The 14,744-nt window shown below is 46.5% G+C and overlaps 1 protein-coding gene across 2 annotated transcripts; it reads left to right on the top strand.

Moving 5' to 3' along the window:
• Positions 1–14,140, top strand: RFWD3 (ring finger and WD repeat domain 3). 2 transcript variants are annotated; one of them, XM_083452885.1, is made up of 12 exons: positions 1–1,687; positions 3,939–4,147; positions 5,304–5,395; positions 6,661–6,864; positions 7,848–7,939; positions 8,425–8,539; positions 9,525–9,753; positions 9,899–10,049; positions 10,279–10,455; positions 11,231–11,445; positions 12,054–12,271; positions 12,887–14,140. In XM_083452885.1, the coding sequence occupies exons 1-12, from the start codon at positions 1,383–1,385 to the stop codon at positions 13,028–13,030; spliced, it is 2,151 nt and encodes a 716-aa protein (XP_083309011.1). In that variant the 5' UTR covers positions 1–1,382; the 3' UTR covers positions 13,031–14,140. The 2 variants fall into 2 exon arrangements, with proteins under 2 accessions (XP_083309011.1, XP_083309012.1); XM_083452886.1 differs by having other exon boundaries at positions 12,054–12,343; positions 12,408–14,140.
• Positions 14,141–14,744: the final 604 nt, after the last annotated feature.

The following is a 14,744-nucleotide window of genomic DNA, read 5'->3' as shown; positions in this document are numbered from 1 at the left end:
GTTGACCTTGAGCTGGCCTCCCGTGCAATTTTTTCTGCCACTCCCCCCACCCAACTTATTTTTGGCATCAGCGACAACAATAAAAATAAAATAGATGCAGTAGCACTGGAGTGGATAGAGCCCAGTGCTCTGATGGAGATGCTGCAATGATGGGTACCAATCTGAACTTTTTCTTTGGTTTATTTATGGCATCAGTGCAGTGGGCATAACTTGATATAAAACCCCCCATTATGAATTGTAGTGATTCTGTTAATATTCCTTACCTTAAACATGTCCTGGAATGTATGAGTAAGTACCCTGAAATCTTAACACTTAATCTAAAGATCAGCACACTAATCTATGCTACCAGCAAAGTTTATCATCTTCTGTAGGAAAAAATGGAGTTCTGCAGACATTGGAATCTTCTTCCAGAGGGAAAGTCATGATTCAAGAAGCATGCAAGATAATTGGTTAGCTATTTATCACTAAAGTCATGCCCTGTCAGCTTCAAACTTAGCAAGGTAAACAGAATAGCAAACAGAAATAAACAAAGGTACAAAATGGAATAAAGATGTTATAGCACACGCTCATCTGGGAAGACCCCTCCCTTCTCCATATGGTAATATTGACCCAATATTTTGCAGGTTTTCAATTGTTGGGTTGCTCACATGCTTCAGCTGGACCCCGTTTTTGCTTTAAAATCTCAAGGGCCGGTTTCATGTGTCGCTGGACCATGGACCAAGTAAATTGGGGGGGGGGGGGGAGAGACCTTAGCCTTGCTGGTACAGGCTATAATTGATCGGGAACGTGACAGGTTCAGCTTGGTTCTGAACAGATAATACCCTTCCGCTCCCTTTTCTCATATTACTTCTAGTGTGGGTTTGTGGCATTAAGATCTGAGCCAGAAGAAGGGCCGACATTTATCTTTGCTTGTACAGTACAATGCACTGCGGTGAACTATGGTAAAATTGTGCATTTTCCCCATTGTATGCTGTGAAGAGCTGTCACTTGACGCTTCGGGTCAAAAACCGGAAGTCCCGCCCCGCCTATGGCTGTTGCAGTTGTAAAGTCTTTGAACCCTTTCGGCGCATGCGCCTTGCCAATTACGACCTCAACTTTTCCCTTCCGCTCGCAGGGGGCGGGGCCCTTCAGAAGCGTTTCCCTCCCTCTCCAAAATTGACAGACGTGTAGCCCAATGGAAATGCGACGTACGCTCTGCTCTGTCCCAATAGGAGCCGAAGCCTGCTTTCGCGCTCGGCCTTTCGCGGCTGAACGAACGACCAATAGGGGCCGCGGGAGCTGGAGGCGGAGCAGCAGCAGCGGCGGGGCGCTCGAGCGACTGCAGTTGAGGGAGAGTCAGGCCCGGACGCTTGGGTCCCTTCCCTCCCCTCTGAGGGGAGGACATGTCCCACCAGGAAGCGATGGACGTGGACTTCGCGCCGGCGGCCGAGGAGCCCGAGTCGCCAGCCGCCGCCGCCAGCCGCCTCCAGGAACCGGCCGCGGCAGACGGGGACGCCTCGACGTCCGGGGCGCCTCGGCCGGCGGCTTCTCGCTCATCATGGGGCGCCTTCGTTGGGGAGCGCGAGTCGCGGAGGCCGCCGCCGCCTCGAGCCAGGAGGAACCCGCCTCGGCAGCAGCAGCAGGGACCGCGCGCCGCCTCAGCCGCCGCCGCCTCCTCCTCCTCCTCCCAACGGGCCTCCCGAGCCAGGTGAGGAAGGGCTGGGGAAGGGCTCGGATCCTGTGGGGAGCTTCTCAGAGTGACCGTGGGGCCTGAGAGAGAACGAAAGGCTGGGGGAGGGGAGCCCCTCGGAAACGGGGCTGGGCGTGGTGGGCCCCGCGGAGGTCGGAGCGAGGCAGCGAGGGAAAGTGCTGGAGGCAGCTGCGGTTTGTAAACAAGAGGCCTTTCGCGTTCCCTACCCTGGGGAAGGAAGGCTGTTAGGCTTCTCGGGCGCAGGTGGCTGTCAGAACGGAGGAGGAGGAGGCGGGTCCTCGGGAGCCACGGAGTGGATTCTGGGGTGGGTGAAGGGAATGGGGGCCTTTCGCAGGGGTTGTGGATTTTGTGAATCTTGCGGGGTGGGGTGGTGGAGGTACCTGTGGGTCATGGGTGTGGGTATGTGAGTGAGTGGAGGGGGTACCTGTCAGAGCAAGGAGGGTTGCTAAGCGAGGGAAGTCACCTGTCAAAAGTGTATGAGTGTGTGATGGTCATATAAGGAGCTTCTCAGAGCCAGGGGATGGATAATAGGTGGGTGCGTGAAGGAGTATCTGTCACGGTTGGGGAGGAGAGATCCTGGGGGAACACATGTCAGGATGGGGGTGGCGGCGTGGAGCTTGCAGGGTTGGTTATTGGAGCAGCAGATGGGTTCTGGGAGGATATGTGAAGGTGGTGTCTGTTGGAGCACATGCTGAAGGCAGCTGGTATTTGTAAACAAGAGGCCCCTCACATTTTTCTCTCTGTGTTCCTGAAGGGGAATGGGCTACACCACTGTCATAGTGTAGTGGCAGAGCACATAGGCATAGGCAGGATTTTTTTGAGGGGGGATGTCTTTTTGTTGGGGGGGGGCAGAACGGAGTTATCTGCAATGCAAATGGTCAGTTAAGTATTTTTATTTATTTACTTGATGTAGTGGGGGACAGCTGCCCCCTGCACCCCCCCTGGCTATGCCCATGGTAGAGCATGTGCTTTGTTGTGATAGAAATTGTGATAGCCAGGTGCATTTTCCTACTGGCATGGGTCCAATTGCAACCACGTGGATGCCAGGTTGGTAACTAATATCTTCATCTGGCTGGCTTCAACAGCTTTCTTAAGTAGTAGGTCAGTAGAAGAGCTTGCATTTATATCCCATCCTTTTCTCCAAGGAGTACATGGTTCACCCCTCTCCTACAGTGACCCTGGTAGGTTAAGATGCTGTGACTGACCCAAGGTCACCCAGTGAGCTTCATGACTGAGTGGGGATTGGAATCTTGATCTCCCAGGTCTTAGTCCAACACTCTTAACTAACCACACTGGCTTCCTTGAGTCCTCCTGCTATGGGGCAGCTATTTAAAATAAGTAGACTTCTGAAAGGTTTAGAAAGGAGGTACCAGGTGGGGCTGAATCCTTGGTACGCATTGTTGGCTCCTGTTGGGGTCACTGTTACAGTGGGGGAAGGGGGCTTCTCAGACCCAGAGAAGGGGATATCGAGTGTTTGTGAAGGGAAGCTGCTGTCTGTGAGGAATGGATACTGCAGATGGGGGCCTGTTGGAGTGGGGGTCAGATCCTGCAAAGTTGGTCCCTGACAAAGTGTATGTGAGGGGTGGATCTTGGGTGTGTGTGAGGTGAGCATCTGTCAGTGGGAGGGTTGATCTTCCAAGGAGGTTCCTGTTGGGGGGGATCATGTGGGAAGCAGATCCTGGAGGCAGCTGATATTTGTAAGCTGGCTTCTAGATAAACTCACGTGGGGCCTTAGCTTGGTGGTGGAGCTTGTGCTTTGCATGCAGAGTAGTTTGCTTGTTTCATGTGTTCTCTACCCAGCTCTCAGAGTAGCTTTCAGTTAAAAAACCAAAACTCCAGCCCCTGCCCTCAGAATTTACCATCTAAAGACTTAGCACCAAAAAGAAAGGGATGAGGAAGCAAACCCAAATACCCATTTTGTACAAGGACCTGCTGGGATGGGAGATAGTTGAGGGAGAGAAGATGCACTTCACAGAATTGGGTGGAAGGATGAGCAGTGTTTAGGAATTTGTTGAGCTACACTTGGCTACAGAGTTGCTAGCTCAACTTACAGAGCAATGTTCATGTTGATGGAAGGTAGCACATTATGAAAAGTTGATTTAGAATCTAATGAAAAGTTGTGGCTTCTGAGGCGGAGGGGGAGAGACAGATGTGTAAATTATTGAAGTTTGTGGCTTGGAAATGGATGGGTCATGTTCTTCTTTCCATCTTACATTTTCTAATGAAAATTTATGCTTTGGATGTTCAGGTCCACAGCACCATTAGACAGTTATTTCCAGATCAACAGGACACAAGCGACAGCAGCATCACACATCCTAGCAGGTCACAGTGGGAACAGCTCAGATGAAACTGTAGTTCTAAGTGATTCTGAGAGTAACAGCAGCAGCAGCTCCACTGAAGAGGAAGAGGAGACAGTGGGTGCCCTTGAAGAGGTACCTGGGCCAGCCAACTTGGGAGGTTTGTATTGGTTCTTTAAAGGGGCCTAAAACTTCAGAAATGGCTCATGATGCATTGCCTAATTTGACCACAACCATCTATTTGTTTACAGTCATACCTCAGATTGTGAACGCTGCGGGTTGTACGTTTTTGGGTTGCGGACTGCACCGAACCCGGAAGTACCAGAACGGGTCACTTCCGGGTTTTGGCACTCGTGCATGCACAGCATAAAATGACGTCATGTGCAGAAGCGCCGAATCACGTCATGTGCGTGTGCAGACGCGGTGCTGCGGGTTGCGAATGTGCCTCCCGCACGGATCACGTTTGCAACCCGAGGTATGACTGTATTCATTACCTTCTGCTAAGGGCAGCTTACTTCAGAGTCTATGACATTTGTATTTTCATAACAACTCTGAGAGGTAGGCTAGGTTGGGAGAGGATGACTTGGGCCTGACCATACCGTTTATTTCATGACTGCAGAGACTTGAACCAAGGCCAGACTTTGCCAGTGTATCCTGCTGTCTTTGAATAATTGAAAGCTGTTTTCTAATCTTTGTACAAACCTTGTTAAATGTCAAACTGAGGTTCTGTTATGCAAATAGGCATGCTTATTATTTAATTTATTTCACACATACACAAAAAGGGTTTCACAGAGGAATTTTGAGAAGGGGTTTATAGGGGAAATTCAGGTACCATATACATTTTATTTGTGCATGTTACTCCCTTTTCTGAACAGCAAGAGAAGGTTGGAAGTTTTGTAAAAAGAGCAGATGAGGATAGTAAAATTGCAGGAACAAAGGTGGGGCATCTTGGGAAATGAGGGAAGAAAGGAAGGTTGGAACAAGCCAGTTGTGAACATAGGTGGAAGGGGTTTGTGCTGGGAAGCCACCATTGGAATTTGCAGAGGGTGTTTTGCTGGCTGAGTTATTTTACTATTTTCTGCCAAGTTATTTTTTTTAAATTGCCTCCTGTTAACATAGTTTGAAGGATTATGTTGGTGAAAAAGCTGCTCTCTTTTCTCTTTATTTCTTAGACAGCAGTGGCTTTGTGTTCAGTCACTTTGAACTTCCCTTCTAAATGCTAACAATTTGTTACAGAGTTTTTGTTTATGTGGCACTAAATACAACCTGTCCCCATCTCTTCCTATATTAATTATTCCTTTGTTTCTCCCCTGCAGTTTCTGATGCAACCCAAATGGAGCCTCCTGGAGGGGATTCTGTTGGGCCAGAGCATCCTGATGCTAGAGGTGCCACTACCCTCCAGAAGAAGGTACGAATGATTGGGTGTGTGCTGTGGAGGGTGTGCAGCCAATTAAGATAAACCAAGATTGCACCGGGGGCCACTAGGGGCGCCTTGAAAGATGGCTGCTAATAACATCTTGTCCAGCTTGCAAGAGGTAATTAGAGGCTGATATGGGGAGTACATCAGCCTCCCTTGGCTGTTGCCATAAATCACCCCCAAGTTCGGATGAAGGAGGGGGTGAGAGGCACTAGGTGGAAAGCCCTCAGGCAAGCTTGGAGCTCCCTGCCAGCTTCTTTCAGGAGCGAGCCTGGCTGCGATGTTTAAAAAGAAGAAAAGAATTGGACGAATAAACACACATGCTTCAAGAGAAATCAGGAATGCTTTTATCTGCTAATAAATTTACCACTGAGTGAAGAAGATCGAGACCGAAGGACGAAAGGAACAGAGATAACACCAGAGAACTGCTGACATTTTGGTATGTGGACGGTACGAGAGGGGGGGGGGAAAGACTTTTTTATTTTATTTTTATGTGAGTACCTGATAACCCTCCCCCTCAAAAAACCGTCTCGACGACTAATTTACAAGTGGGAGTGAAAATGAACTGTGTGGAAAAAATTATATGTCTGTGAAAGATTTGGAAACAAGTGAGTCTCTCTCAGTGACGCAGTAAGAAATGCTTCGATGCGTAGGCAGATCTCGGCGGCAAGATGGATGGTCTAGGGAGGAAGAGCCGTTTGGATATCAGGCTGGAATCGTAAATCAGAAAGGGCTGTTATCCTCCTGGAAGACTAATTATGAGGCAGTGGGTCTGGAAAGTAAACGAGTGGACATTTAGACTGTATTTCACCGGAACGACAGGACGGAGTGTCTGCTCGAAAACATGATGGTTGGATTTGTGGACATATGAGAGAGCATTATAAAACCCACACAGACAAAATAAGACTGTTCCTTTTAATCCACTTGTGGAGAAAACTCGGAGGTGACAGAAAAGGAAAATGAATAAATGACAAATATGAGAAGATGGGACTGGAAGCATCATTGCAGTAAGCAAAGCAGCACGAATTTGGATCTTTGGATTCCTGACGATCGAGGAGCATGGGTACCCCCCCCCCACAAAAAAAAAATTTAATTTGGAAAACATTTGGACTTTATGATGTGTATTGATATAATTTGGACTAATTGGTATGATATGTTTAATTTGGCAAATGGAAACTTAATAAAAATAATTGGGGGGAAAAAAAGACAAACCAAGATTGCATTTGCTTGACCTTTTCCATGTTCTCTTGTTTCAGACAACTCCATTAAAGAGAACTCACCTAGCTGCTCCTCTGGCTCCTCTGGGTGAGGAAGAGGAGAGTGGAGATACCTGTGCCATCTGCTTTGAAGAGTGGACAAATGCTGGGGAGCACCGTCTTTCTGCACTGCGGTGTGGGCATCTCTTTGGCTATAGCTGCATTGAGAGATGGCTGAAGGGACAAGTGGGCAAATGCCCACAGGTAAAAGCTTGGAAGGGTATTTTGTTTCTCCTCTCTGATGCATAACCTAAATCTTCCTCTCTGAAACCCATTTATTCTTTTCCTGTCTTTGGTAAAATTTGTGGGCAACAGTTCTCTCCACATTATTTTCCTTTTTTCAATTCTCCCTTTCTGCATTACTTTCCATGCCATCTTCCTGTAAGCTCTTCCTCTTTTGGCTTGTCTTCTGTAGACCTTCTTGTGTTTTTCTTTGCACTTCCCTGAGCTGTGTTCCATTTTTGGATGCCCTCTTCCTTGTTTTGGCACTCAAACTGATTGCAGGACTTCAAACAGCACTTTAGCCAGAGTTGCAGCAAGTTGTCCTTCCCTTTGGTCAAACTCTTCCTGTGAGGAGAGTATTTTTATCAGCATTTGCCAACTTGGTGCCCTCCATATGTTTTGGACTACAAATCCCCTATCAGTGCCAGCTAGCACGGATGTGCTGGTTAAGTCTGAATGAAGTTATGTAATCCAAAACTTCTGGAGAACACCAAGTTGGCAGCAGCTGCTGTGCATCATATTTGGTGACAGAGCAGTGGTAGAACTTCCACCTGAGACAATGGGATTTTTGACGGGTGGTAGTAAGGTGCTGTTTACCTTTTTCAGTTGTTGTCTTTGCTTTGTTGGCTAAGTTCAGGGATTTTGCCTGGGATCAGTCAGGTCAGCAAGACTACCTGTCGGCACAAGGAAACTTTGAGGGGAGATGCTTGGGCATGATGTTGAGCAGGTCACTTTTGCATGTTTGGGGGAGTCCCACTGATTGTTCTGGAGAGCTACTTGAGATAAGGCAAGTCTCTCAGCAAGCCAACCCTGTATACATTCACCCATGCTTTTGCAAAGAGATCTATTTGAAAAGCAGTATCACCACTTGGTTTGTGTAGCAGTCATGAGAAATTAATAGCAGCACAGTAGATGTCCTTTGTAACCAATAAATTGGCTTATGTTCACATTTTTTCATTTTTTAGTGTAATAAGAAAGCCAAGCGCTCGGATATAGTAGTCCTTTATGCTCGTACCCTGAAAGCGCTGGACACCAGTGAACAGGAACACATGAAAAGGTATATACTCACAACTTTCCTCCTATAAGTTTGAGGGTAGCAGTACCTGGCATAAAGACCTGTCTTGGCAAACTATCACTATGCCTCAGCTGAGTCAGATGAGCATCTGTGTGAGAAGATACTTGTGTCCTAACACCAGGCTTTAGTTCAAGGGCTTGCTTTGTTAGGTAGGTATGATAGGTACAGCATTTGGGTGTCCCTGTGAAGATATATGCCTGCTTCTGTAACTTTTTTTTTTAAAACTAGTATATATATTTAAGATAAAATGAGATGCAATTTCTATTGAATCTCTCATGGTTATTCTGAAATTAAAATATTACTGTTTAAATGTCTCTGTCTAAATTCAAGAGACTGTTATTATGTCTCTAAAAGTTTTTGGGCAGGCAGGAAAATAGAGTAGAAAACTAATTCTACTCATCAGTGGGAGAGAGATGGGTTGGCTCCTGAGCTTTCTTAATTGCATTTGTTGTAATTTTCTCCTGCAGCTCTTTAGAGAAGGAGCAAATGCTACGAAGGAAGGCAGAGCTGGAATCCGCACAGAGCCGCCTCCAGCTGCAGGTCTTGACAGATGAATGCAGTAAACTTCGGCAGCAAGTTCAGGTAGGTTTAGCTGTATCCTGTTCATGCAGAACCTTCTAAATCCCCTTCCCATGTACAAGAAAATGAAATGCGCTATCTTCATGGCCTTTTCTCTCACTCTCTGCTAATGATGGACAGGATAATAGGACACCCCAGTTCACTGACGCCAACTCTAGGGGGCCCTGGGTGGCATGGCACCCACACTGTGGGGCTCCAATGCAACCTCTGAGGCGACCTCTGAGACCCTGCCAGGCTTCCAAACGTGATTTCTGGTAGAAACGTTCCGCTGCTGTAACGTGACATCATGGTGTAACGTTACGTCGTGGGTGCCATTGGGCACCCAAAATCTGGGGCCCAGGTCGTCACCCTGGCCCAGTTTCATTTCTTGATTTGAGTTTGTATGTCAAAGCTTGTGATTTGGGGAAAGAAGTCACAAAAACATTCCAAATCAAAACTCTAATCGGGTAAATTTTATATACCCTCAGTGAATTTGTATAACTCAGAAAACTTCCAGAGCATTATTCCAGAGCACAAAAAAATCTGAATGGGGACCCACACAAGACATCCCCTGACATACCCCCAGAGAAAACCTCTCAGAACTGTTCTGAGACAGCGTTCTTCTTTGTCCCAGCCTGCATCCTCCAGACACTCATCACATCAATACATGGAGAGGAAACAGACACAGGAAGGAATAGAAATTGGATCTTGCAGGAAATAGTGAAAAAACTAAGGCAAGCTCAGCTAAGGAACCACCTTGCAGAATGAAAAGTGACAAGTTGAAGGGTAGGATATCCCAGCTATATTTTAGCTGGGGGATGAGATGGTTGGGCATTAGAAGGGCTCTACAAGCAAAAAATAGCCAAGTTGTATACGAAAGCAGTAAAGAAACAACAACCCAGAACAAGTTGCTCCTGACTTTTACTACTGTTCTGCCTGTGGAAACATCCAGTGCTCTCAGCTCTGCACATGCTTTCTTTGCCTCATTTTCCTGCTTTCCATTCTACAGGAATTAAAGGCCCTGATGGCTCGCCACAACACCCTTTCCTCTCAGCAGCCCAGCAACTCTCGCTCATGCTTTCCAGGCTGCCTCTCCTCCAGCCAGGGCCAGCACAAGTACCACTTTGAGAGGGCCACCCTAGTGTCTCAGGTGGGCAACTGCCGGGTTATGGCATACTGCGACCCACTGAGCTGCCTTGTAGTGTCACAGCCATCTCCACAAAGCACCCTCATTCCTGGTGAGTTGCCTGCTGAAGCAAGTCCCTACGTTTTATGATGGAAATGGTTTTTTTCACTGCCTTGGTCAATCAAGAGGACAGACATTGCAGCATTTGGACTCTAGTAGGGTGGGCTTTCTGCTGATCAGTTTGCTTTGTGTCTCAGGCTGTGGAATTAAGATGATGAGTGCTGTCAACTCAAAGAGCAGCCAATATGTCCCCATCCACAGCAAGCAGATCCGGGGCTTGGCTTTCAGCAACCGTGCAGATGGCTTGCTCTTATCTGCTGCTTTAGACCATACCCTCAAGCTTACCAGGTGAGTAGTGATGGTTATGATGCCTGCTTCCTTTCTCTGTGGTCCAGGAGATTGTGTAAAGATCTTATTCTGGAAGTATTGCCTGGCTCCTGCAGAGCAGCTTTGTCTGAACTGTGCTGTTCTGCCCACAACTGGGTATCTGCTGGATAGCGTGGGCCATGTGCAGAAGTGCTAAGGTCCTCAATGGGAGACTACTTTGATATGTAAAGCTCCGCTAACTTTCCCTCAGCTTGACTACAAACACCGTTGTGCAGACATACAATACTGGTCGACCTGTCTGGAGCTGCAGCTGGTGCCTGGATGACACCAACTATGTCTATGCTGGCTTGGTCAACGGCTCTGTCTTGGTGTATGACCTGCGGGACACAAGCTCTCATGTCCAGGAGCTTGCTCCACAGAAGTCCAGGTATCACTTTCCTGCTTTATACAGTTAGGTTGTCCTTTGAGCATATGAATTAAGACTGTAGAGGACTTTGAAGCAGATGAAGGATGATCAGCGCCTGTAGAACTTTAAAATTTGCACGCCATGTGTTATTGGTATATCTTTTCTGGCACAGAATTTGCAGAACACTAACTTTTACTCTGGTTGCTGATTACCTCCCCACTGTAACCCAGAACGAAGACCTTTGAGCTTGGGAGAGTGGCCTAATGGCAGAGGTTTAGCCTGATAAAACTTGTCTGGGACCAATTTCCAGTCCTTAATGCATTGCACTAAGACTTCTCAGAATGTGTATTTTTCAGTCAGTTCTGTGGATGAGGAATAGGAATGAACATTGGCAGGGGGTTGGACTCGATGGCCATTGTGGTCTTTTCCAACTCTATGATTCTAGGTAAGCCCTGGAGAGATTGTCATACTTGCAATGTTGCCTGCAGTGATTGACTTCTACCTTGTTCTTTTCTGGGGTTGTGAACAGTCATGGTGATATGGAGCTCAGTTTGTTTCTTACTCAGAAGTCAATTGTGCAGTGTTCAGTGGTGCTTACTCAGAGGTAAATATTAATAGAATTTCAGTCATAGCACCAGTTCTTTTGGCCAATGGTATGTAGAAGTGAGAGTGATTCTCCAGTTCTCTTTGAAATCCTTTCTTACTCATGCTCATTCAGACTCACAACAGCAAATGAGTCGGGAAAGTGGAATGGTTTGACATTGTTGGTTATTGCTCTTTCCTCTGTCCCGCACAGGTGCCCTGTGGTGTCCTTATCGTATCTTCCCCGAATGGCCTCTGCCTCACTGCCCTATGGTGGACTGGTATCTGGGACACTGGAGGGAGCCTGCTTTTGGGAACAGAAGGCCAGTGGCTCTTACCGGCCTCACCACCTCCTCCTGGAGCCTGGAGGTTGCATTGACCTTCAGACAGAGGCCAGCACACGGCACTGCCTTGCAACATTCAGACCCAGTAAGTTGTGATGTGTAGACATCAGGGCAGGGCTATTTTTATGCAGTGTTGGGATTCCTTTCACCCTAAATGTGGACACAGTTACAACTGTGTGGACAGAAACCACTTACCATGTTTGTTGTTGGCGTCTCTCTTGCACACACATTAAAAGAGAAGAGGATACCTCTGGCCTGCATCTAAAATGCTGCACCAGTTATTCTGTGCCCCAGTCTTCCCAAATCTTTTCAAGATGATGGGGCATAGAGGGTGCAGTCTCCCATCCCCAAATACAATATGGAACTTTTACTGGGGGCATTATTTCCACCCCGGTGAAGGGTAAGTGCCAACTACTTCAGGAGTCTATCCCTCCTTAGAACTTTGCAGCTCCCAAGAGGGACCTGATGTGCAATATGAGCACCCCTGCTTACGTAGGATGACATGCAAGGAAGGGATTGCGAAGGAGTAGTATCCTAAGGAAATGGGGTAGTTGCCATGTGCAGTGAGTGAAGCGGTCAGGCAATGGCCTCTGGGCTGCACTTAAACCAGAGTACAGTGTTTGTCTTGATATCTTCCTATGATACCTTGATACCTACCTGTCCCCTGGAAAGCTCTTCACTTTCATCCCACAGATAGAAACAACAACTGTTTACGGTGTGTGGTGATGGAGCTGACCTCTACTCAGCTGACTGATGGGACTGAGGATGTGATCTGTTCATGTCGTCCAGTTCAAACTCTTACTGCGGGTCCATCGTGCAAACTCCTGACCAAAAATGCCATCTTCCAGAGTCCTGAAGATGATGGCAGTATTCTTGTGTGCGCTGGAGATGAAGCATCAAACTCTGCCATGGTACCATTTTTTGTTCTTTGTAGGATGTTGTGTCCGGCTCTGTGTTAATAGTCTAAAATGCTGGAAGCTTAGGTGGTGGTTAGGGTACTTGAGTAATTGTTTTCCTATGTTTTTAAGGCTATGCAGCTCCAAAGAGCTTAATGCCGGGTTGGTCATTGAGAAAAGACTTGAGCCCTTGTTTTAGTGAAAATTCTGTTTTGAGACACTGGTATAGCCTGTATCTGCCTCTTTGGAGCATTTCCTCACGGCAATCACAGTGCCATTTCCATTATATGGACATGGGGCTCTCTTGTCCTCCCTTTTCTCACTTTCCTTGAGGCTTGACTCTGGGTATGGACATGCATGTTTTCTGTGCCAGGGCTGCAACCACTCCTCCTTGTACACAGGGAGAGCCAAAGAGAGATGTCCTTAGCATTACACCACTAATCACTTGCTCACCCTGAATCCACCCAAAATGTGTGGTGATGTTTGGCTGCTTGCCAATGTACGGGAAAGTAACAGTTTAATACTTTTGTAACTGGTCTCCTTGCTATATCCCAACTAGTAACAGCTAGAGCTGTATTTTTATGCAACAGGATTCCTGATAAGCTGTGACTCTATTTGTTTATCCCGCAGCTCTGGGATGCAGGGAGTGGCTCCCTGCTGCAGAAACTCCCTGCTGACCTTCCTGTGTTAGATGTCTGCCCTTATGAGGTGAACCGCAACAGCTTCTTGGCTACCTTGACAGAAAAGATGGTGAAGATCTACAAGTGGCAATGACTGTCTGCTGCATGCTGCCCCAATGAGCTACTCTCTGAACTGAGCCAATTTCCCACAAGCCAGCTCTGCTGCTAACTGGATTCTAGCTGCCTTGAGTGCACTCTGCCAACATTGCTGCACAAGCAAAATCTTGCTCCTTAGAGCAGCTCTCTCCCATGCCCAGCCCACACATTTGTTCCTTTTTAAATTTAAGGATTTTTGTTTCCACCTCATCTTAAACGAAACCACTTTTACCTTATTGTGGACCCTGTGCTTTTCTAGCTTTACTGCCTAGGTAGATTATGGGGCCCTTCTGAGAAAAAATTTGGCTGCCAGTTTATATTTCCTGGAAATTTACCATTGACCTTGGATGAAGATCATGATCTCTGCTCCTCTTGTGATTTTGGAGGCTTGTGGCATGGACAATACTCCTTTGGCAGAAGACTGCTTAAATTTCTGTTTCAGCCCATCTCATAAAGAAGATGGGACCTTGTCTGAAGTGAGCTGTTCAAGTTATATCTCTGGACCATGACTGGGCTTGGTAAAAGGTGGTGGTGAAGCCTGGTGGGAATTGGCTGCTAAAAGACATTGTGAATAAGAAAATATAATTGTGGCCTGATGAAGAATGGGCAACTTCAGGTATAAATATGTTCCTGTAAGACTTCCTATAGACCTCCATTGAGAACTGGGCAGAGTGCTGTGCCTGACAGATCACTGGGAGTTGAAACATGAAGCAATTTTAGAACTCTACCAAATCTATTGGCAGAAAAAACCCATTTGCTGGGACTGTTGGTGATTCATCTTCTGCTATAAATTAAAATAGGATCAAATATTTCATGTATGTGTTCTTGCCCAAGGCTAGCAATCAAGAGAGTGATGCAAATTGCAAGACCAATATTAGGGTTTGTTTTTTTGTTTTTTTACTTTACCTGAAGCCAGTAGAAATCACACCATTGTGTGCTGCCTGAACTGATGGGTTACTATACAGAATTACAGAACAACATTTCTAAAGTTTAACTGTATGACCCATCTGTCTAAAAATGTACATGTTTCCATTGAACTGTGCTTTGTGTGTGAGAGATACTACTTTTATATGCAACAGGAAGAATAAAGAATGTTTAATATATACAAGAGGAAGAATATAGAATGTTTAATATCTCTGGCTTTCTCCAAATGGCAAAACCCTCCATTGCAATGCTAAATTGCTGCTTGCACTGCCTGACAAGCAAGCTGCAATGTTTAAGATATAAATATAGGATCCTCTAAATGCCAAATAAGTCCTGAAGTTTGGGTTAGTGGATCCAATATCTTGTGCTAATTATGATATATGATTGGGATATTTCCATGTAGCAAGCTAATCATGTAGCAAGCTAATCTACCAGAGTTTGGAACAACTGTACCTAGTTTGCTGAAAGGTGACTGCATGGTCTCCACTCTAAATAGAGTGAATTCAATGTTTATCTTGGGTGAAAGGCAGGCATGGTGGTGTTTCAGGGTCTCCCTCCCAACAGTGCTGTTCTTGTATATCTGGGTGGGGAAGGGCAGCAGCGAAGTTGGAACTGTGCTGGCGCAATGGTAAAGCCAATTGAGTGTCTGAAACCACTTGTCATTTGGAATTTGAGGTACACTGAACATATATTTTAATTACCTCGGGGTAATTTGGGTTACAAACTCCGCTAACCCGGAAGTAGTACCTCAGGTTGAGAACTTTGCCCCAGGATGAGAACGGAAATCG

This window comes from Podarcis tiliguerta (assembly GCF_965153285.1).
Source record: "Podarcis tiliguerta genome assembly, chromosome: 8".
Taxonomy (NCBI): Eukaryota; Metazoa; Chordata; class Lepidosauria; order Squamata; family Lacertidae; genus Podarcis; species Podarcis tiliguerta.
The sequence above is the reverse complement of the archived record's forward strand: the minus strand, read 5'-3'. Positions and strand labels throughout refer to the sequence as shown.